Genomic DNA, 25,520 nt, shown 5'->3' with positions numbered 1-25,520 from the left:
ACATGCCCCATGAGCCCTCCAGCACCCTGGGAGCAGGTACAGCCTGCTGCCACTCACAGAACAGGGCTCAAGCAGGGGTGCCAGTCAGCTTGCAGCTACCTGCTCCAGTGGGTCACACAAAGCCTACAAGATGTTTCCACTGCAGTGCTCTGTGTGTGCAAGCTCTGTTTCCCAAAGGTGAAGGAGTACTGATGATGCAGTGAGGGCAAGGAGTGAAGGGACCTACACAGAAGAGAAGGATGCATAGCAGCAGAGCAAGATGAGATGGAGTCTACCTTCTTGCTTTTCCCCCATTTTTTTAACGAAGAGCATCCAGACACTGCAAAGCCAGGCAAGATAACTATTTACCCTTTCTGTTCAGAATTTATAATTTATGATTTTTCATAATGAATCATAGGGCTCTTAAAAGCATGTAAAGAGTGAAGTAAAAGGACAGAGCATTTACTGAGCTTTGCATTCAGCAGATACTACTAACACATGCAAAAACCCAACGTTTTACATTGTGGTGGAATGTGATTACATTTGGAATGTCTTTGCTTTATTGCAAGCCACATTTATGGCCTAATTAAAATACAAAATGCAGCTCAGAATTGGATAGCTACCAAGCAAGTTTCCAAAGATCAGAGGCTTCCTTTGCTGCTTTGTGGACTGCATGTGTGTCTGTATAAACACATTCTTAATTTACAGTTTGAAGAATAATTTGCCACATCAGATAGTCCACAGAATACCACTTTCAGCATCAGTGCTACTTTGAAAGCAAAACCAGAACAACAAATAAGGCAAAAAATAGCATAAAGGACAAATGTTAAGATAGTTCAGCATTACAAAAGCTTATATACATTTTGTGAAATAGAACCCTACATTATGAGAAGCACAAAGCAGACTAAACCAAATCTCCAGGATACTGAAAACATGGAAACTTTTCTTCACCATAAATGAAGAGGAAAAAAAAAAAAATTACCCTTACAGATCATTAAGCAGTCTGTCTGTGCCCATCCTTATCCTTTGTTTGGCAGCCCTGTTTTTTGGCCCTTTCTGCTATCACCTGTTGTGCTATCACCTTTCCCAAAACACCACATTATCTCAGTCTAGTAGCATGAACTGTATTTTCTAAAAATGCACTTTATTTGTAAACTCTGAAGTGAAAAAAAAGCTAAGTACATAAAAACAGCAATAGACTATTCTAATGGGAGCTCAATTAGCAAGATTGGGTCATTCATCTGTCTAGCTCTGTGCCACTTCTCTGACAATGAATAACAAGAGTTATTTCTGGGAGAGTCAGAAAAATCCCCAGTTTGAGCAATTACTACATGCAATCATGTAGCTAAATAGGAAGTTTCATACTAGGAGGCAAAAAGCCTACAGGAGAAAGCACGAAAATATTAACTACAAAGTGACAGATCAAAGCACCTCTCCTCCTCCCCCTCCTGTGCTGTTCCCAAAGGCTACATTTCTTAAGGACCAAGCAAGTCTGCTTGCCAATGGCAGCTCTTCTACACTCTTTTAAATTATTTCACAAACATTTCATAAAGACAACACTACCAGGTTTATGGTTATTCACTCCTGTTTAGAAATCCAGACAGAAATTCAGCATAGACAGGTCACCAGATAGACCAGCACCCACCTGCAAATATTACCCATAATATATCTTTGTATTCTTATTCATAGACAGAACATAAAGTCCTAAATGAGACCAGGCAAAAGAAGGAACTGCACTGCATGTCTTCTGAACAACAGAAACTCCACCATGTCTCCCACCCCCGAGCACACACATTTCTGTTGAAAATTCTGTGGAAAAAAAAGCATTTTTTAAGCTATCTGAGAAGCTGCAGAACCTGCAAAGCATGAGCAGGACAATCTCTAACACGTCTAAACAGGGCTTCCACAAAAACCCTGCCACTTCAGAGAAATTACAGATGCCCATCACTGAACCAAGGTCTTCAGCTCTTTTCAGTACCTAATATTGCTCAGAAGGTGATTCTTTGATCCCTTGTATACAGTAACTGATACTCAAGAATCAATAGCTGTTAATAAAATATTAACTTTCTCCTAATCAATATGTGTACTTCTATGAAATATTCAGCACGGGTCTGAATATATACACTTCCTGCTGCATAAAATCCACATTTAGATTAAAAAAGTAAAAACCAAGACCTGCAAAAGCCTTTTTCATACGTATTTCTCACTGTCAGAAAAGTCCATCAAACATAAACACCATGAACTTAATGGAAAATTTTCTGTCGAGCTTAAAAAGCTTTATAGAATTCCTTTGTTTCAGAAATAAAGGCCTTACTCTAGAAATCTGTAATCCAAGCACTAAATACAAAGATGCTACAGCAGAGCAGCAAAGTGCTGCACATTTCACAGATATGCCACTTGTTCCTTGGCAGACTAGACGCAGGCACCATGACACACCACCTCTCAAGAGGAAACCCCCAAGTCAAACCCCCACTTGTCAAATCCATGTTATTATACTGCACCTTCCTGTCCTTTCTAGAGGTCCAGTGACTGCATCCCTGATCATTTCCATTATTCCCTAAATTAAAGCGGTAGGAGGTTTGGCACTCCCATGTTCCAATGTGAATGGGTTCCTCTTCCTCTGTATGGGTTTGCTTTAGATGAAAAGTGTAGGTACCAGATACTATAGAGACTCTGGTCACAGCAGACTCCAGATATTCCATTGCAAGATATACAGATGGATATGGAGAAGCATTTGAGCCTTTTTTCTATTATTTTCCAACAGCAACATGCTCACTATTACTGAAATCAGACAAGCCTTGTAACCCATTCAAGCACCTAAAGCAAACACTATCAAGAATCTGTATCTGGCCATTAGTCATCCACCTGACATCTCTTCTTTGCCTAGCTGAACAATGTGTTTGGACACAAAAAGAGGATATAGTAGGGAAAATAGAAAATTCCTATTCAGTGTGGTCAGTGTTGTGTCTGGCTAAGAAGCCTTTGGCAGCAGATACTAACACAAGGCAGAACTCTGAGAATCAATAGAGGAGGTTTAGGTCACATCTGACTTGCATGCACACTGCACTTGTGACTATTCTTTCGAGCATCTTCCTTGACACACAACAATAATCTTGCAGCTCAATGCTAAAAAAACTTCTGAGACACCAGAAGTTTTGGGCCACAGGCCCAGAATTTTCTGAAGAGAAATGAGAGAAAAAGAGAGTACAGAAGAAAAACCCCTCAAGATATTTTTGTATTGTTCAGCCACAAACCTAAAAAAAAAGAAGTTTAGGTTACAGATGAGAATAATTATACACATTTATGAAAAGATACTTAAAAGATACTTAAAATATTAAACAGGACTGCAAATACAAAGGTCAAAGCATTCTCTATATTTACTGAGCATATGACAAGAGGTGACAGGCTTAAATTGTGACAAGGGAGATTTAAGGTAACCATTAGGCAAAACTTTTTAAATGGCTGAAGAAGTACTGGGGGGACAGGTGGAAACCACACGACAAAAAGGGGATTAAGGAATTTCCCCTCCCTGTTTGGTTTTTTTTTTTAAGAACAGGTAATTCAAAGGATGTTTCAGGGCCCACGAATCCTGCCATGAGGAGGGGTGGTGAGCCACATGCCCTTCTCTATGATTCAGTTGCTTCTGTGATTTACTAGGAGAGTGCAATTCTGCACCTGAAGAACAGAGAGTTTACTACAAATGGTTTCTAAAACAAGAATACAGCACGGGGGGAACCTGTTGCTTGTCTGGACAGAGAAGGTGGCAAACTCTGGCTGTTACAGATCCAACAAGATCAGAACTTGATTGAATCAACTCTTTTACAAAAGCAAGTCACACCTGAAGGCATCAACACTTACTGTGGAAGAAGATGAATAAAACATGAGAACTTTTTGCTTTGGCCACCAAAATTGGATCCTGCAGCCACTGCATGTTTTCATTGCATATTGTCACCAAGAAATTAGCATGGTGGCTCTCATTCCTTCTCTCATCTCGCTGACTGTAATAATTGCTAGATTTAGTCAAGAGATCAAGAAGTTGTGGGCCACAGAAATTGATTTAGGCCTACTGCACCAAGGAGAAATCCTGCTGTAAGGGCACTCAGGAAAAATGCTGACCAGGTGACACGGAAAGGTTTGCCCTCGCTCGTTCTTTATACAGACAGCTTCACTCATGGGTCTTGAATGAGTATTAAATCAATATTATTTTTAAGTAGGCACTTACTGCTTAAGCTTATGCATAAGCATGAACATGAATATGCAAAACAATTTGATACACTAAATTTTTTTGATGGCATATACACCAGCACCAAAGGCTGCAGCTAAGAAATCATGTAAAAATGCTAATTATGCTTAAGTCAGGAAATACAACTATCAGCATGATTTGCGGTCAGCTGTTTAATTAATTTTAGTGTTAATAAAGTTACAGAAAATCAATGTGTCAAAAGGACTTGAAAGGATTACCAGCTACTCTGGACAAATTAGCAACACTTCCATGCCTAGAGCACACGAAAGCACAAAGATGTTTAATTAAACTATTTACCACTGAGGAATTTAAATCACTAGAAATATTAAATTTTTAGTACTTTTTTTTCATAGATTGAAAGCACTTAGGAGCAAATAATATGCAGTTTCCCAATGACACTTTTTTAAAAGGAAGGAATGGAAAAAATATTGCAGCTAAACACACTAAATGAAGGTAAAGTCAGGAACAAAAGAACGTAACAGTATTTACAATTAGAGGACTGGAGAATAACTCAACAGCAAAACAACAAAAGATGTTACAAAACTGCATGGAAAGAGAAAGAAGATGATTTATAACATGAAGGTCACGTGGTTACTCAGGGTCCACACACACTCAGCTTCAATGAACTGCTGTTATTTCTTGTGCAAATATCAATAGCTATGAAAATAAACCTCATTGTTCACTGAATCTTTGTTGGTGTTTTCCCGTCATCTAATTTTTCTAACTCTGCTTACTAGCCTCTCCAGTGCTGCCGCTGTCTCAGCATGAATTTGGGCAAGATGCTTCACTTCTCTGTGCCTCATCACCTTCCAAACCCTCAACCAAATACTGATCAGCCTTCTCGGGAGGCCCTGAGAAGCTTCCTTATCCATATTAGTGCAGCATTCTCTGACAATACAGAAAAATCATCCTGCTTGGTCTCATTATAAACAGAGCTTCCCTATGGCAAGAGTGCACTAGTTATCTCTCTGTGGGACTTACCTACAGCCAAAATGAACGGGTTGAAAGCTTTCTACTGAGCTGATGGGTTTTGTGTCAAGGCCTTCATGAGTATCTGTCGCCTGATGTGGAACCACTGCAGTTTTGTTTTGCTGGATTCAGTCAATACTCTTCTAGCCTTCCAACCGCCTGTCCTGCAGAGCAAAGAAATGCTCTGCTGCAGGCAATACCCCCTGGTTCCTAGATCACCTACTGCTGAACTTGGCTAACAACCCTCTCAAGGACCTGAAACAAATGTTTCTACATTTCCAGGCACCTGGAACTATACATCTCCCTTCACAGTTCTGGGAACAGAGATGCTATTGACTGCAGCTCAAACAAAAGAGTACTACTTAACACTAGGAGCTAAGTCCTGTCCTGCCTTTTAGCACCTGACACATAAAGATCTCAGGAAAGGAGAAACCAGTATAAGAGCATTTTGTGCCTGCTGAGTTAATATAACCATAACGTCATCCACTCGGGTTGGCTTAATACCTATTTCCAAATGCATTTGGAAATGCCCAACTTTGCCCTGAAGACACACGCAGTGCAAAGGCAAGCACACAAAGCAAGGTGCAGCTTGTAGCAGGACAATGGGCTGCCCTCACCATGGAGAGGGCAGAGTGGACTCAGAAGCAGGGAATTGTTCAGATCAGTGTATATCGATATATTAGTGCCAAGCACAATCAGGAGGGTCCAGGTCTGCCTGAGGTCCTCCTACCCAGTCATACCCAACGCGCTGAACATTTGCTACACCTCTTCTATAAACAGATGACACATAACTACAACCTCAGGCCAATTAATTTTTTCACGTTTCCTTAAAAATTACGTAGTGCTAGGCAAGACACTTACTAATGATACCTTTGGGAACAGGGAACAGCAAGATCTAAAGAGGGCTCCTGCCTAAAACACACCTGAAAATTACTCCACCACAGACCTACCTTCACTGCCTAGTGAGCAGGACTTGGGTTTTCAGCTAGCAGACATGTCTATCAATTCCCCAACCCTGAGCCAGCATGTGAACAGTGGTAACATTTGTTTACTGACCTCCACGAACATCCAAGACCCTGCGCAGTACTTTAAAAGTTCAAGTAGCACACCAAAATTATTGTTTCTTTCTTGAATGCTAATTTAGTCCACTGAAGAGGGAAAGGGGGGAAAGAAGGTCAGTAGACTAGACTGCACAAGCATTGTCTTTCAAAAAGTGACAGCATTATCAATTGGCTGTCTGAAAACTCCTATTCAGGTCTTTTTCAAACTCATACAGTGGTTCTGGATGAGAGGCCAGTTACCTGCCCTTTGCGACTGCCACTTCACCACTGTGAAACTTGCTGCATGAATAGTATTATTATGGGGTCAAGTACATCACCTTGAACCTGCCAGGTAAACTCCAGTGAGAAAAATCTGAAGGTATCAATTTTAGTGATAGCAAACAATTTGAGCAACATTTGTTCTAACAACAGCAGGAAATTTCTGCACCTGAGTTGCCTTTCACAGTCAGGGGAGGGGAAGAAGGGAAACACAGAAGAATGCTGCTGGGTTTTTTTCCCTTCGAATTGAGATTTCTATGCTTTAGGCACAACATTTCCAATAACATGCTGCAGAAGGGCTTGCTCTGAAACGTGCGTTAAATTAAAACCTGCCTGCTACTCCAGAAACCACATACAAGTGAAGGGGATTATAGGATAACCTGTCAAAATCATCAGGTTTTCTTACTTCCTCTTCTCTACCCATATTGTAATTCAAATTAGCATATGAACCACAGACTAACATTTAAATTCTAAGACTTCTTCTAGCCAATATATTTTTATATAACAACAGTTTTCCACTGAATTAATGTACTGAATGATGCAGTTTGAAAATGCTTTGTTTCTGTAGTAGTGTCTGCTTTTTTGCAAGTAACATTTTTATTTCAATGACTCGTTGCTCAGAGAAGCAAAGAAGGTGAAAGAAGGTCTGTGAACGTTATCACACAACGTGAGGACAGAAAAAGGGTTAAAAACAAAGTCCAGTATTCAAAATTCATGCAGAACTACAGAACTCCACAGTAAAATAAAATGGTTAAGGTTGGAAGGGACCTTAAGGATCATCAGGTTCCAATCCCCCTGCTATGAGCAGGGACACCTCACACTAGACCAGGCTGCACAAGCCTCATCCAACCTAGCCTTAAACACCTCCAGGGAAGGGGCTTCCAAACCTCCCTGAGCAACCTATTCCAGCACCTCACTACCCTCAGGGTTAAGAATTTCTTCCTGATGACTAACCTAAAACTCCCCTCTTTCACTTGAAAACCATTACACCTTGTCCTATCACTGCTCTCTGGTGAAAGTCGCTCCCCATCTTTCCTGTAGCCCCTTCAGGTACTGAAGGTGCTCTAAGGTCTCCTTGGAGCCTTCTCTTCTCCAGGTTGAATAGCCCCAACACTGTCTCCAGAGCAGAGGTGCTCTGCTCTCTATCTTTGTGGCCGTTCTCTGGACCCTCTCCAACAGCTCCATGTCTTCCCTAGAGGGGGGGGAAAAAAAAAATCTAGAAAATCTAGAGGTGGATTCCTTTCATGGAGGACAAACCTCTCTCAACATATTTTGGTGCAGAGAGGAGGATGTTTGCATATAGTTCACACCACGTTTTGGGAGAAGGTGCTGCTGACATATGTTGGGTGGCCAGTTAACTCATTTCTTGAACAGATGCCCCCAGGGGAAGATGGGCTGAGTCATTCTGAAGTGTAAAGGAAGTCTCCTCATTTTGCAAAAGAGCCACAAGAAATACAAATAGAAGAATAAAAATCTCTCGGTGCTCTCATTTGTAAAGGTCTTTTTTTTTAAACTTTGGTGCATAATTAGGGAATATTTGCAGGAAATTAAAAATACTACAATGCCAAAATAGAGTATCCAGGCCAAAAAGTAACTACACAAAATGAGCTAAACATGTTGAATGACTGCAGGAACTCAGGAACTATTCAGTGTCTCATGCAGCCCCGAGGAAAATACTGCAAAAGGAGAGTAAATCTTTTTAAATGGTTGTCATCAATGTTAAAGACCAGGAATCTTTATCATCATTACCACAATTGTCTTCTTAGAGAACGCCAGCACAATGCAAGAACCATGAGACCCACCTACACTGTTTCCTCTTCATATTACCATCATAAATCTAGTTATTACAGATCAGTTATAGCCTATTAGGATGAAACAGCATTTGTTTACTTGATTGAGTGGCTGTGGGACACAGAAACTGCATCTTGTAGTTTCATACTACAGAAAACCAGACACACGTGCATTTTCAAAATCATGTGAGAGAACAGATGCAGCCCATCAAAAATAAAACTATGAGATCTTTATTACGTAGTTTACAATGCTTCAAACAGCATTAAACTAATTAATGCACTATTGCAGCAAACTTCCAAACTGGCATGTTAAAAGAAAGCAACCCGAGATAACTTATTTTTCAACAAGCAAGCAAAGTAAAAACCTTTGGAAGTCAATAAAATGCTTTAGATCAGTAGATTCCAGTTAATGAGAGCATCTGGAGCTGCAAATCTTGCTGCTATTTTCAGAATGGGCAAGACAGTGATTTACTCAAGCACAGATAAGCAACCTGTCAGTGTCACAGAAGGAGACTGAATCTTCCTATTCAAGGGTAACTTTTCTTAATAAAACTAGTTTTCACTCAACAACTTAATTAACATTCAGAGCTCAAAGCTCTAGGACCAGGTGAGCAGAAAAACTCTTTCCTGTTGAATGGAGGATAAAGTTATTGCTAGGCTGACTAACCTGTCACAAAATATCATGGGATGAACCTCATCATACCAGAACTTTTGCTTATGTGAGGCTGCTTACTGATTATTTATTAAAATAGCCACTAGTTAATTTTAAAACATAGTTCAGAATGTAATATCATTGTAGTCTTCTTCAATATTTTAGTCACTGTGTCTCTCTGACTACATTTTTTTTGCCATCAACACAGCTTCAAACACAGTAGCTTCTTACTGAAGAAAGCTCCTACTCCACAGGAAATTCCTGCTCCACAGTTCTCATGATTAGAAATGGGAAATATTATTAAAAATATGCTTTGGGAAAAAAAAACAAACACGTTTCATTAACTTCAAAACCACACAAATGGTTTTAATGTCAGAAAGATGCAGAGTTATAAGAAAACTCACTAGAAGCTGCATCTTTAAAATTCAGCAATATTCAGATTAATTTAATTTTGCGTAATTAATTCTTTTTATTAAGATAAAAAACTCAATATAAAAAGGAAATGCTTAATTCAGCTGATGGGTTTTTTTTCTGACTCATGGCTTCCTCCTATCACTGCTTTCTACCTTTTGAAAGCCACCAGAGCACAGGGGGCAGCCACCAAGGCCACCAAGCACAGGCCTGCCCAGCAACAGACAGAATCTGTTCCACAGCAGATAATGACTTTGTACCTCAATGAATTAGACTCAGGCTTCCCAAAGCATGATACCTCCTGCTCTATGGAGTAACCCTGCTTTTAGCTCAACACTGTATAAATTACATGCAGCACTGTGCAAGTGCCTTAAGCACTTACATTTGAGACTTGCTAACCCTTATCTTGAACCCATTAGAGCCTGACCCCACACACACAAAATTCAGTTGCCATCAGAACACCAACCCATCTCAGGCTTTCAGATTTGTCCCCAAATGCATGGCTCAATAACAAGATAATTTCTAATTTATTTTGTTTGAATAAAGAGAAATACATTTTTTTTAAATTGAATAATAGCTACAATCTATTCTGCTCGTGCTTGCTATGCACTGGTGCCAGCTTGAAGGGGAACTAGCTAAGTGTCTGTTGCCTGATATTTTTTATTATTATTATTTATTCTTTTAAGATTCATGAGAGAAGAAGTCTGGATAAACAAATGCAAGATAACAAAAACAGGTTAGTGCTCTGTTGTACAACAGTTACTTTAAATACCTTTATTATTATAACATACAACTACTTCTAGATACAACAGGCAACGAACCAAGTTTCTCCTCATCTACATTACATACTTCTCATGCTTTTTAACTGTGATGTCAAAAAAAGAACTCTTTTAGTAAGAAAATAAACGTGGAATAAATACTTCTCACTCATTCTATGATTTCATTCTTAGACCAGTTCTGGATTTTTTGTGCATGCACTTGAAATGAACGGTCACCAATTACTGTCATGCAACGTGCCTCCCTACTTCACAGTTTTCCTGTAAATCACAAATACCTTGCTTTCTAAATCATCTGCATGCCTAATGATAGCAACTGGCTGTAAGGAAAGGAACATCAGGAAATTAGTAGTGCATATGAGAAAGAAAGAGTCAAATTACCAAAACCACTTTCCCCATCACTGTGAAGGCCACTTCCTCACTCAGTACACACATTTAGAACAAAATTTAAGGTCTGGTTATATAGGAACCATGACCCTCTGAGCAAAATAAAAATCAGTTTCCTGACTACTACTTAGTATCCATCTCGTTCAAGAGGCAGACAGGACTTTCCTACAGTTTTTATATACTACGTAATCTTAGCTACAAGACATGCTGTCATCAGGAAAGTCAACATTTCCCATGACCTTCCCTAAGGATAACACGTGCATTACAAGCTAATTATTCCAGACTGGAAATCGTTCTTGTATTAATTACTCCTGTGCCATCTTTCCACTTGAGAAAATAGCCCAGCCAACAAAATTCTAACCATGGTATTGTGTCAAACTGACTTATTTCCATTTCAATAAATCTGCCTGATATTTTTCCTCTTTTGCCAGACAGGTGCACCATCAAAATAATCCTGAGATCAGTCTTTCTGAAGAGTTGTGATTGAAAGATCTTATCCAGTCAGGTATAGCTGGACTGAGCATTTCAGCAGCTTCTCACATGTGTCTCAGAGATTGCCAGGGGAACTTTCCTTAGAAACATCTAGATGGAAATGAGACCTACCAACTTTCCACTAAGAATTTTTAGCACATATTTTGCTGACAGGTATTTTAAAAGAATCACTGAATTTCTTGTCTAATGCTATCCCACTTGTTCTCTTTTCTAAATAACGTGTCATAGTCCTGGAGACATTAAGTCTTAGCATTAATAATAGCAATTTCCAAATCCCCCAACAGTAAATGTTTTTGAGGACTTCATACATTTTCAGCTTCACTCTTACATATTTGTCTCAGGTCTGTCCAGAAAGCTTCTCCCTCCTGGATAATTTATTTTCAACCCACTGACCACTTTCAAACCACAGGTACGAAAATTTTATTTCCCCTCACTACACTGGTGATCTGATCTCAGGCTTTGCACATCATATGCAAGTCAGTGGTGGGACATGAAGAAACCATGTCCTGGTTGACAACAGCACAAAGTGTGTGCACCACTGCACCACAGGGCTTCTTGAGCCACCTTCCCATACACAGGGAAGGGGCCTCATACCACATTTACCTATCTCACTTGTGCCTAAACTTCATGCCAGCAGAGAGCCAGCTAGTATGTGACATGTGGCATGGCACAAAGACTAATTAGAAGCTAAGCACCATACACAACACGGAGTAGAACACTATTACTGCTGTGCACTTGAGAGCTCACCTGTACAGGAGAAATCATCCACACGGACATATCCCATGACACAGTCACAACGATAGGATCCAGGCAAGTTAACACAGACAGTATTGGCATGACAATAATGCATCTTGGCAGCACACTCATCAATATCTGCAGGGAAAAGAACCAAGGAAAGTCACAGTCAGGCTTAGTGAAATGAGTAACATGACACAGTATTAGAATACAAGAAAGTAACTTCTCTTAACAACGCCAAAGGCAATCTGGTTTAACTCTAGCATTAAAGAAAAAGGCTAGTTTAGTAGAAAGGTATTCCTTAACACAGAACTATAACTCCTGTGTCATTGTAATGGATTCCTTCCACTATTCTTCATTAATTCCTCATACATTTTTTCAACTCTGGAAAAGTAACACACACTTCTGGGTTTTTTCCTATGGCATTGTTAAAAGACAAAAACTGATGTCGATTTTTCGAGCATATAAATCAGCTTCAGAAGTATGCAATACTGAAAATCTTAACTCTGTCTCATGGGTAAGCTAAGGCATGAAGGCACAGGAACTCTGCCCATCACAGTATCAGTTGCAGCACTGGACAGGTACAGGGTGGCAATGTTTGTCAGGGTAATGCAGCAGATTCAGCCGCAGAGTTATCAGTGTGTATTCCAGCCCTCCATGTTCACCCAAGTGCTCCGACAGTGCCCTGGCCCTGAAACACACTTCTGCTGCAGGGGTTACTGAACAGCACTCTGTGCCACTTCCACATCCCGCACAAGCAGAAGCTTGAACCAGTCACCTAAACCCATTTTAAGCCTGCTTTCCACCATCCCAGGGGAAAAAAAAGGAGTGGTAGCAACTTCACCCCATATCTCTGTTTGCTTAAGCAATCTCTGCTGCTGCAGCAAATCCAAAAGTCAAAACTGTTTTCACAATAGTGAATAAAACCTACCATTTACTTGCCTGTTTAAAATTCCCACAGCTCTGTGATACTGTAAACTGTAAAACCTTCCCCCTTCACAAAACCAAAGAATTCTCTTCTTTTTTTTTCACAGCAGGATAGATTTTCTGCTTAGCAGCACAGATTTCACATAAAGTAATTCATGGTTTTCAAAAGATTAATTCTAGCATTGCATATGTCCACACAAAAAGAGATGAATCAGACTCATTTTTCCCCCCTTATTACTTTCTCCTTGTTATTGATTGCTCAAGAACTGCATAAATTGACAACCCAGCTGAAAAACCTCCACAGCAGGTGTGGTACAGATGAATTGGTCACAACCCCAGCCCCCAGCACGGTCTCCTACTACATCCCTCTGCACAGCTGCCCATATGGACAGTCTCCCTTCTCCTTCAGCACACAGTGCTTATGGAGACACAATGGAAATGTGACCAGAGATTAGTACCACAACATCAGGATTTAACCCCAGAAGGTGGGAGGGTTTAATTGTGCACATACTGAGCTCTTTGTTGCCTAAATGTGGGTATCCTGTTTAACCTCCCTAAACCAAAGTAGCTGCAGTTGAGATACACCCACATTTTCCAGGCTCTGAAAATGAAACACATGCCAGATCTAATCACACTTTCTATACTACAGACATCTGTCCAGTAGGAATGACTAGCTAAATCACTTCGTGTTGGCCACCAAGCAGCTGTCAGATGGCAGTGATTTCTGACTGCTGCCAACTTGGGCTGAATTAGAAATGATGGCCTGGAGGCAAAAGACTTTGTATACCATTGCAAACACCTTGAACTATCTCGTTCCTGCATTTCTGTTGTTTTTGTTGCACTGTCACTTGATGAAATGAATTTTAAAAAGTCAGGAGCATCAATATATGGAAGATAAAAGCCAAGAAAAATCCTCCCACATGTCTTGTTATCACACCACTGAGTGCTAGATCCACTTGGGAAACACTCAGGTGTTGACGTGTGTTCACACTGTTCTGCTTGCAGCCTCTTTTTAATAGGCTTTTGGAGCATAGCTTTGAGGAGTTTTGTTCTTGCATAGCTAATAATTCTCTAGCATAAAAGGGAAAGGAACAAAAAGATTCTTGAAAAGAAATAAAGAATGCCAATACAGCAACCAATACACCTGAAAATTAACTTCATGCACCACCCTCTATCTCCAGCTTCCTCACTGACTTCACTGGACAACACTCCTCCCTCTTTCTTACCGCCAAAAGGAAGCAAAAGGATTCAAACTCTCAAAGGTGAAGGAATTAGAACTTTGCTTCACTGCAAGAAAGGTCCACGTTACAGTAACACAAAATAGGAGAACACACAGAGATAAAAAGAAAACTTACAACCGATATGAAAATATGGCCGTGGAAGAATTTCTCAAAAGGACACTAAGGACTTCAAGTGATGACTTGACTATAAATAGATGAATTAAGAACAACTGACTCTGGGGTTGCTGCAGAAGTCCTTGAGTCCAGGAAGAACAAGGCTAGGCCTACCACAGATGCAGAAGAAACCAAATGTCCCTCTCTTCAAATTTAGCTAATTTATTTAACTCTCTTCTCCATCTTTCTTGGTGCATTTTCCATAAAACCTCTCAGTATTGCACATTTCCTTTTACCTTTGCAGTATTAGCCTTTTACTAGTACAAGCATTTCCTTTACAGAGAATAATATTAAGAGGTTACAACTGGCAATAGTATTTTCTTATTAAAGCCTGTAGGGCAATGCTAAAGCTGCAGTTGTGGACCACAATTCTGCAAATCCTTGTAAAAGGTTAGGTATCCATCACAAAAAGACTTTGGGTTTTTACTTAATATTGTTAGAGTAAAATCCATAAAGCACACAGTGGTATGGATCAGCTCAGTTGTAATGGAAGTCAAATTGTGATTCATGTGTATAGACTGCTTGTCGCATTTGAAATATTAGAGCTCATCTTCTAGTGGTCTTTTGAGGTAATAAAAATACATGATTTATGTTTCTCTCTAGACTGGTGAAGTAGTTTGTTTTTCTTTTAAAAAGGTATACTTATGGTCTTTAAAATGAGGCTTGACACAGCATAATGATCATTCACATATCACCAGCTTCCATCTACATAAGCTGGCTCTTTGCTATAACAAAGACATTTGGGCTTCAGCTTTTCAGTAAAGACCATCATATTACAGGGTGGGGTGGTCTGGTAACCAAGAGCTGTTCTACTGGATTAAATGTTTAACAGCCAGCAAAATAAGGTTCACTGCCTATGCAGAGCTCTCTTTACCACAGTACTCACCTACCCTACAGCTAATCAGTTATCACCATTACACCTTACAGTTCTAGAGTGTTTGTGAACTTACAGGGAAATAAAACACATATTATATTTTATTATTTGTGCCAATGCACACAGCAATGCTCTGAGCACACTGACACAAAACACAAGAAAGTATCTCAGTGGAGCTACCTGCTTTGCACCTAATATGCTTTTTGCTGCACAGCAGGCACTCGTCATCTCATCCCAACCAACCAACCAAGACAAGATGGGATGGAAAGACAATACAAATGGTGTTCAAGCATGGCCAGTGGAAGAGGTTTTCTCATCTGCAAATGTACTTTACAAACCACTTAACTCTTTTCATGCCCAACTGGAATCCTATTGCTAAATAATTGAAATATTGAATTACAGAACCTTAGGGGTTGGAAGGGACCTGGAAAGATCATCTAGTCCAACCCCCCGCCAGAGCAGGATCACCCAGAGCACATCACACAGGAACGTGTCCAGGCTGGTTTTGAATGTCTCCAGCAAAGGAGACTCCACAACCTCTCTGGGCAGCCTGTTCCAGGGCTCTGTCACTCTCACAGGAAAGAAGTTTTTTTCTGATGTTTACGTGGAACCTCCTGTGTTCCAGTTTGCACACATTGCCCCTTGTCCTATCACCAGACACCACTGTAAAAAGCCTGGCTCCATCCTCCTGAAACTCACCCTTAACGTATTTGTAAACATTGATGAGGTCACCCCTCAGTCACCTCTTCTCCAACCTCAAGAGACCCAGCTCCCTCAGCCTTTCCTCATAAGGGAGATGCTCCACTCCCTTCATCACCTTCGTGGCTCTGCGCTGGACTCTTTCAAGCACTTCCCTGTCCTTCTTGAACTGAGGGGCCCAGAACTGGACACAATACTCCAGATGCAGCCTCACCAATGCAGAATAGAGGGGGAGGACAACCTCTCTTGACCTACTAACCACCTCCTTTCTAATACACCCCAGGATGCCATTGGCCTTTTGGCCACAAGGGCACATTGCTGGCTCATATAAACATGACAAGGACACAACACATCACAACTAAGGCATCTTTTTGCTGTTTATCCCCTCCAACAAAAGTCACATCAAACCACATGAATCTGCTGTAAAGAGGGCATAGTTCCTCTTAATGGCAATGGAAGTTCTGTTCATTCACTGAAAAGGTGAAATGGACCCACTATTAGACCTGTAATGCCCACAAGTGAACAACCTTAAAGCAAAGCACTCTGCCTCTGGAATTCCAGACCACTGTTTGCCTGTATTTAATAATAATCCATTAGGACATTAGCAGTATCATCACCTGCTCTTAGGGACTTCACAGTTTAACTACTGAAGACAATAACATTCAAATCAAAACAAAATAAACCAACTATGAAGCATTCCAGAGCACCAACAGATGACGCATTTGGAAATCTGCTAAGTATCAGAATCAATTAATCCATTTGAAATTGTCTCCCAGTTACTTGCTTTCTGGTTGGAGAGCATATTTTCCAAAACTTAATTCTAATTTTCAAGCACTTTGTGAGGAAGCAAAGACAGAAAAACAAACACAAGGAAAACAAGGGCAACTATTTAGAAAGCTTTGCTCTCTAATTTATGACTTTCAACTAGAAAACATTATTAATGGGAGGTGGGCAAGTAAATTCTCCTCCCCTCCTTTTTATTCAAGTTAATAGTATGTCTTGACTTGAACTGTATTAAAGCTTAGTGCACATAACCTGGATTTTAAAAGTACATATCCAACCTCTGCTACTGTTATTAAAATCATATCAACCTTAAACTATGTTTGCAAGCTGATGGAAACCCATAAACAAAGTTTTCAAAACAATGGAGCACAACAGTAGAGGAGCATAAAAGGGGTCCTCAAATGCCAGTTGCCCTATGCTTATGCAAAAGAAAACACGTTATTTTCACTCCACTGACTCAGCAGCTCCTTGTCATTGTATTTACTTTTTGTTCTCCAAATTCTCCAATTCTGTTCTCTTGCTCTTATCTCCTTTCCACCACTAGAATTACCTGACTTCAGCTCTGCTTGCCTTCTTTCCCCCGACGCTTCCCATTATCTGCTCTCTTTCACGTATGTTTAACACCCCCCATACCTGTTTTTTTACCTTTAGCACAAGGTTGGTTTCTCAAATTCTGCACTAAAACCCTCAGGGAGCCATAAAGCACTAGACTACAGCAGTCAGCAGTTCCCTGTGAGCAGGCAGCAGCTCAGCTTCCCCGAGTTGCCAGACTGACTGAGTATTGGCTGCAAATATTTAGGATAGCCTTAACATTGTTTACCAGCTTGGAGTCCATGAAAGCAATTCATCTCCTCCAAGGCAGGGCAGCAGCAAAAACAGAGGCCACCCTTGCCACCCCTCTGACTTGGAGGGACAGACCTGCTGCCCAGTCAGAGGCAGGGAAACAACCCAAAATAAAAGCAGATAATCCAAAGGAAAAATTCCCTTTCAATAAGGCTGAGAAACATTATCCCAATGTCATTAAGTAACTAACTAGCTAAAAATGGCTTCATAAATTAAGGCTGGTGTAGCATCACCTGGGAACCCATAAGCAATAAAATAGCTAGCAATATAATAACATCAGGAAGTACTATCACTTTGACTTTTAGAGCATCATTAAAATGGTGCAGCCTCTTCCTCTGGGCACAACATAAAAATGCTTCACATTGATATACCTATTTCATGATCAGGATAAGAGTACTAATACTCTAAATCTGCTTTCTATCAACTTAACTGCGCCTCTAGGGATGACAACTGTATAACTATCAGGTTAAACAAGCAAACAAATAAATATTTAAAACACACACTCACATACAAATCACACTTCAACAGTCATACTTTCCAGCACAGAGCAGCACTGCACTGATGTAACATTCCTGAAAAGGACAAAAGAAAAATCAGGTGAAGTTACCTTCCCCCTCTTTACTTCAATACTGTTAAGCTAGAATTCTTTTAGCAATCACACTCCAACTGGCCATTTTCAAACAAAGACCACAACGTAGACACTCCATTGCTATCTGTTTCTCAGCTACATCAGTAAACACTCCACCGAGCAGTCACACAGTAAAGTGGTTGCTTCCTAAAACCTGCTCTGCTGAAATTCAGCATTAGGCATTTAAATACTGCCAAGGCTCATTATAGGCTCTTCTCCATCCTTGTTAATACTTACAATAGTACACAAATGTTTAGTCGCTTTACGTTATTACTTTTTGCCTTAAAACTGAAAATTATATATACAGGATTTCATAGTCTAAGTCTCCAATAATCTGACCAACTCTGGAGCCAGGATACTTCAGCTACAGTCATTTTACTCATCATTCCTCGAAACAAGACAATCCTATCACGAAAAACAGCACCAAACTCCTTAAAGCTTGCTGTCCAGGCTATCTAGTGTCCCTCTCAGTGAGATTTTCCTTTTATTATTCTGGAAAATTCTGCTCCTCTCTAAGGAAAACTGAAAGTCTGTAGTTCCACTCTCCCTCGTGTCTTCCATTGTTACACTGGCAACTTACGTCTGTATGGTTGGCTTGGGAGGATGGTCTTCAAGAGCCCTGAGATCTCTTATGAAAACCCAGTTTATTTAAACTGAACTTTTCATTAAAAAACTTTTAAATCAGTTAGAAAGCTGAAACTGAAATGCTAGCATTAAAGAAAGTACACATAATGTGGTGTTCTTTTTAACAGAAAGGAACAGTTTTCTTAACCCTAAGTGAATGACTGCATTAATTTGACAAATGCATTAATAGAAAATGTTCACAGACTTTTAAATACTACGTTTTTTAAAAAGGTTTGAAGCTATAGCTCTTAGGGATAGCTAGTAATTTATGAATAAGGTATTTCTGACAGTAGCAAATACATTGTTTTAAAAATTACACAGCCAGAATTCACTTATTATAATGCAGCTTAGGGAACACAGATTAAAAATAATCACAAAAAAAGCAGAATGAAACATTTGGGGAACAGGTTTTGGCTAATGGCAGCAGCTCAGACATTTGCTCAAACATGCAAAAGCAACAAGCAAAAACAAGTCAAGACTCTTTTTGTAAAACTGCAGCCTCTAAGATGTTTAGAACCTAACTGAAGTTATGAAAGATTGCTTTATCCAGGATTATCCAAGCCTTTTGATTTTGTTTTTCCTAGTTATTCTTTGAAAATATACTCATATTTGTATTTAGAATACACAGCAGCAGAACAGACTATGAAGTGGTGAGCCTGAGTGGTGTAAAGACTTTTCTTTAATGATGCTGCTTCATTTATTCTTCCACTAAGCGGCTTTTGAGAGGCTTTGTAAGGAGCAAGTTTCAGAGTCCGCCTGGCCAGCAGGATTCAGGACTTCTACCCAAGTCAGTGCCACTGTGTCTACTCTCCAGCTACTCCCTGCCCTCTTGGACTCAATCAAAGCAGACCAAAGTCTCTGAGTTCATTAGTTCGCATTATGAATTCTTTCGTCCATCAGGAATACTGGGGAGAGACTTTTCAGAGTGAGAAGGCAAGAGGTAATGGATTAAAAGTGGAAGAGGGGAGATTTAGGTTAGACATTAGGAGAAAATTATTTGGTATGAGGGTGGTGAGACACTGGAACAGGTTGCCCAGGGAAGCTGTGGAAGCCCCTTCCCTGGAATGGATCAAAGCCCAATTTGGATGGGGCTTGGAGCAACCTGGTCTAGTGGGAGGTGTCCCTGCCCATGCAGGGAGGTTGGAACTAGATGACCTTTAAGGTCCCTTCTAACCCAAACTATTCTATGAGTCATCCATACTTATTCAAAGTTAGGAAATAATTGTATTTGTTCAAAATAGAAGTTTTCTTCAAGCTTCGCTCTAAATGCTAATTTTTGAATAAATAAAAAAATCCTACAGCTGTGATAAGCAAGACATCAAGGTACCCAAGGTTCATCCTTGTAAATGTAATAAATGCCTACATGGGTACAGCAACATGTATCCAAATAAAGAAAATACTGCTTAACTTCACCACAGTAATCATGGTTGGCAGCTCACCAGAAATGAAACAGTACACAAAACACAAAAAGCCACTGGTTCTTTCTATCCTGCAGCTGGGAACAAACTGTGAAAAAATTATGAGATTCATCCCTAGGTATCCCACACATCTTTCCCTAAAATGGGAGATGCTTTGGGAACCTACTGCCCCGTTGAGGAGATGATAGCAAAAAATAATTTAAAAAAAAGTCTCATCACAAGGCTTATATGGGACCACTTCTTACCACCAAAGATTCTTTGGTAACCCAAACCCTAAGCTAAGTGAGCTGTACTGTCATGGATTGTCAGCACAGCTCATCCCTGGGCAAACCCAAGCTTTTAAGTTTGGAATCAGCAATTTCACACTGCTCTCCATTACTCCCTTGTTAAAACCCTGAGTGTGAAGACATGGGTCTGCTCTGTGCCATGCTCCTCCAACGAATCCATATGGATCAACAAAAATTCCCTTACATAAACAGTGCTCACCAGTGCAATACAATTTGCCTGTCTGGGACACAGAAGGACTTAACTGCATTCCTCTGGCTGGACCCATGACAAATAACCACACCAAATAACCACAGGGACAGGAGAAGGAAGAGTTTAAAATAATAAATCTAAATGGACTACTCTCCTTCAGTATTTAGCACCACTCTTTCACCCATTTTCCTTCTTCAAAGGCTCTTAATGCATGAGTTTTCACTCTAAATCTAACAGCTTCATGTTTGCCTGAAAGAGTTACCATTACATAAGTCTACATCAGTGTTACTCCTGTTCCCAAATATATTACAATCCATTAGAAAACAAAGCAATATAGTCAGTTTATTTTCACAAAAATAGCTCTCTTCCCTAGAAAGACTGCCTCTACCTTACTGATTATGTACATGAACTCCTGAACCCCTGCTTGCTTTGGCTTCGATTTCACTTAGAAAGAAACGCCTTCTGGATCTCAGGAAGCCCTAACCAAATAAATACTGCTGTTGGAGAAGAAAAGGTGGATTTTTGCAAGAGATTCACCTCCTTATTTATCATTGCTTTTTCATTTTTTCCAAACGTTTGTAGAGCTACCAGTAGATGTTTATATATGGGGAAGAGGGCAAGGGAAGAGGTGAGGAGAGCGTTGTTTTTCTCTAATCCTCCATTCACCTACATTAGCCAAGCAATACGATACATTGAGATAACAATATCTATTTTTATTCAGCTAATACCTTACCTTTTCAATCCCTCCTCTTTGATTTTCCTAATGGTTAAGGGTGAACAATGCATCACTCTATCAAAATGAACAATTCTTCCCTATGCAATTATACTGAGAGCAATTACATTAAATACCTGGTTGCATCAGCACTTGTCTTACAGCATTGTCCACAATTTTTGTTCCACTCTTCTATTTTTATCCCTACTACCCCTACCCAGTTTGTCCCCTATCTATGTCCTGTGATATTGACTGGCTTACTCTTTCAAATCCACACAGATGCTATCTCCAAATGATAAATTGTAGAAGGCTACCCCAATAATTGATCTAGAATCCCTGTGCCCACAACACCCTTTTACTGTGGCATTTTGAAGGACACTGTATCTCTCTGAAAAATAAAATGCTGATGAAAACTGCATGGCTTGGTTGGGATTTTTTTTGGGGGGAAGAGGTAGTCTCTTTATCATGTCTAAAAAAACCACTATAGTCCCTGGAAAACTACTGGTCTTGCATTTTATCCTGACTTTCAATATATGCTGCTATAATAGATGAGAAATGTGAGATGTTAGTAGCAGAAAATTGTACAGAATTAATACACCACCATTTTCACACTAAATTAGTTTGTTCAGTCACTGGCCATTGTGCAGTGCAAAGCAGCACACAGGTAATGGAAAAATATTGTCCCACGATGGCAAACGTATCTTCTCCATGAATGGCCTTCATACCACTATTTGCATTTTCCTAAATATTCTCTCCTTAACATCTTTTCAACCATTCATTATTCATCTGTTTCTATCACATCTTGTTCCTCTCTCCAACTCTGCTGAAAAATCCATGTGGAAACACTGAACTCAAAGTGGCAGACTCATCATCACTGCTAAGTTGGCAACTGTGCCTCTTCAATGCCACACAAAACAAACCAGGTGGTTTCACATGATAGAGGATTTACTGATTTTATTTTAATGGGTCCAGACTATTCTCAGTTAATCAGGATCCACAGAAGGTTAGAGCCAAATATCTTATTCAGATTTTTAAAAATGACAAATAATTGCAGAACAGTTCCTTTCCTAGTATCCCTCTAAGCCATGCTAAACACCTTTCTTTGTTCTACATCCTTGCTACACAATCAAGTTTTATTGTTTGTGCCTTTTCAAATTTAATCTATATTGTAAAAATAAGTAAGCTAACAGCAGAAGAAAACCCTTTATTTCTGATATTATAAATATTTTTCCCTATAAACATAACCTTAATTGACATAACTGAGAAGTGCAAGATGCATTTCTCATCCTAGCAAATATGGTTATCAGGTGTGATTTATAGCAGTAGTTACTGAAAGAGGCATTTCTGGTTTGGAGACTGCAGCAGAACTGCATTCCTGAGGCATAACCTGAGGTGAACAAAACAAGAGGAACACTAAAAGAGGGCAGGGGAGAAATCCAACAAATGAGCACAAAAATACTCTTTCCTGCAACCCTAATTCCCGCCTCAACACTAAGTAAGAAACTTTAATTGCTTTGCTTTGGGCTATGAAATTGAACCAGTGAGTTAATGCTTTCCCCTTTGATAACACAGTTAAAGTTTAGATGCAGTTAAAAAAACTGAAACTGGGACACTCAAGTCCTTACTACTTAATTTCTAATAGCTGCATCAAATTACTACATATAGATTATCATCTGGACATCATCCATATCCATACCATTGACTACCTAGTTAATGATGTGTTTACTCCCACTTCCTTTATCAGTATCAGCTACTGAGGAATTCATTCACACAGATTCACTCCAGTTCTATCAAGACCAGTGATCAGAGCACACGTAAAGGAGAAACCAGAGATGCTGACCCAACCCTTTCTTGCCATGAAAGCTAACTACAAACAAGTCTGTTTCTTGGTAGATGTTTAATGGAAGATCTTGAATGGGCACGTGCCCTCCTGAAAAGAGTCAACAATGCCAACAAGCCTTCTGAGACTCTTCCAGAAGCAGGATTTTATTTGCAGTACACAACACTCTGACCTTTCTGAGTGGAGGTCAGAAACAGAGGCAGCATTAAGTTGTGGTACTAAATTACTACTTTATTACCAGCTCTATTACGTATATTTCAGAGCTTGTTGTCAGCAATCAGTCCTAATTCTATCATGAGGAATACAGCCTTTTACCACCTACAAGCAGTTCTCTCAAAACCCAGCAGAATTCTCTGTGAAATATCAGACTGTTCAGCAGGGCAGGGGCAGAAGCACAGACCAGGTTGAAGTAATTCCTTGTGAAAGTTAAGAGGAAAACACGAATTCAATGGGCTTTGAACCAACATACTGAGCAGTGTGTGTATGTGTGCATGTGGGCTTGTACACGTATTTGTGCACTACAGAGGGAGGTGAATCAACAAAGGTAACACACTGAATGAGGAGAGAGTTGAACCAGCATTACCAACTTCAAACACTGTGCTCTGTCTCAATTTTTTAAGCTAGATTAAGTTTTATTTAAAAGCAGAATAGTAACACTTAGATTGCTCTTGATGAAAGCTTCTTGGTTTTTGTCCCTGGAGAAAACCATTATGAAAACAACATGAGCTTCCACTATCACTATAAGGATGGAAACTGCTAGAAATATCTAAAATGCATTTTCATTATCTCTATTAAGAAGAAAAATTCCAGCCTGATTTCATTGGTCATTCCACGTTAGTTGTAAATAAACTACAAAAAAAAAAAAAGTAACAATGAAAAAAAGTAAAGACAGCAGAACTAGACAAGCTCTGGATAGAAAGTCAGTATCAAATATCATTGCAAAAGAATCCCAGTCTCTGATGTCTTCGAATACTCTCTTCCCTCCACATACATTTCAAGCTACTCTTTTTTTTATTATCAGCAATGTAACCTAGTCTCATTGTAACAAGCATGAAGTCACCCACATAGCACAGCTGACCAGGATACTATCACTATCTGCTTTGTGAACATTGCTAGAGACTTCTAAAACCATGAAAGGTGATGACTGTCAAAGCCAAGGTACCCCACATAGAATTAATGAGATTGCAAAAACCCTACTTTGAAGATTTGTTTTCCTAACACAAGTGTGTCATTTTTGTTATTGAAAAAAACTCTGAGAATACAAAGCCCAATGTCAATGAAAATCAACATGTCTATAACAGCATATAATAGGAATACCAATTTGTAGCTGTCAAGAAGAGAGCTAGCAGGAACTGGTGGGACTTGGCTGCTGCCAATTGCTACAAGACCGGTGAGTCCTAGGCAAAAGGTGGCCTGTGAGGGACCCATGTTGAACCAGTCCATTCCATTCCTGAAAGACTAAGACTGCACCCTGTGGAAAGGATCCACACTGGAGCAGTTTGTGAAAAACAGCAGCCCACGGGAAGGATCCATGCTGGAGAAGTTCATGAGGGACTGTCTCCTGTGGGTGGGACCCCATGCTGGAGCCGGGGAAGAGTATGAGAAGGAAGGAGCAGCAGAAGTAACACATAGTGAACTGACTGTAACCCCCATTCCACAAACTCTGCACCACTCTGGGTAAGCAGGCAGAAAAATAGTGAGTGAAGTCCAAGAGGAAGGTGAGGGGAGTTGTTATTCAGATTTGTTCTTATTCCTCATTATTCTACTCTGATTTGATTGGCAATAAAACTTATTTCCTCAGTTCGAGCCTGTTTTGCCCATGAAGGTAATTGGTGAATGATCTCCCTATTCTTACCTCCACCCACAAGCTCTTCATTGTATTTTCTCTCCCACTCATCTCGTTGAGGAGGGGAGTGATAGAGCAACTGGGCAAGCACCTGACAGTTAGTCAAGGTCAACCAACTTTGATTACTTATTTTAAACTAAGAATTTTATTTCCTTTAGCCTGTGAAAAAGTAATCCAAGTATATCACCAAGTTTGGTATCTCTTAAGTACTAAAGGATGGAGAATCAGAAACCCATTTAAGATGAAAAGGCAAAGTCAAGATTTTTCAACTTCCCTTTCTACTTCAGTCCTGTAAGAATGATGCTAGTGATTGTAATTTTAACAGCTGATAGAAGCAGTTTTAATTAGGCATTGTTTTTCATTAAGGTGAGTGATGTACTGAAACCGTATTGAGTAATAAAGCCATCACTTAACAGAACTCCCAGCCTTTTTGAAGCAATTCACTTGACATTCTACTAAATTAAAATAAAGGTGTGACTACTGTATTTAGACTGCATCTGTATCTCTCTAATAAATGTCAAGGAAAAATTAGTAATGCACAGTAACAAGATTTGTACACAGAGCACATGCTGCTTTCTCACAAAATATTGATATTTGAGATGGAAAAAGACTTTATTTTTGTTGAAGTAATTAACCTTCCAATAAAGAACAGCTTCTTGTCCTACTGTAGTGCTTTCACAAACCCCAAAATAAATAAGTGAA

At 39.8% G+C, this 25,520-nt stretch overlaps 1 protein-coding gene across 4 annotated transcripts in view; it reads right to left on the bottom strand.

Annotated features, from left to right (window-relative positions):
• The window catches only part of NELL1 (neural EGFL like 1), a 287,360-nt gene that overhangs the window by 136,003 nt on the left and 125,837 nt on the right, over nt 1–25,520 (bottom strand). For all 4 annotated transcript variants that reach the window (XM_051622053.1, XM_051622049.1, XM_051622050.1 and 1 more), the window contains one exon: nt 11,766–11,891. In XM_051622053.1, the coding sequence (XP_051478013.1) occupies nt 11,766–11,891 (126 nt within the window). The remainder of the gene's footprint in view (nt 1–11,765; nt 11,892–25,520) is intronic.

This window comes from Apus apus, chromosome 5, assembly GCF_020740795.1.
Source record: "Apus apus isolate bApuApu2 chromosome 5, bApuApu2.pri.cur, whole genome shotgun sequence".
Lineage (NCBI taxonomy): Eukaryota > Metazoa > Chordata > Aves > Apodiformes > Apodidae > Apus > Apus apus.
Note: the sequence above shows the minus strand (reverse complement) of the source record. Positions and strands in the feature narration are given on the sequence as shown.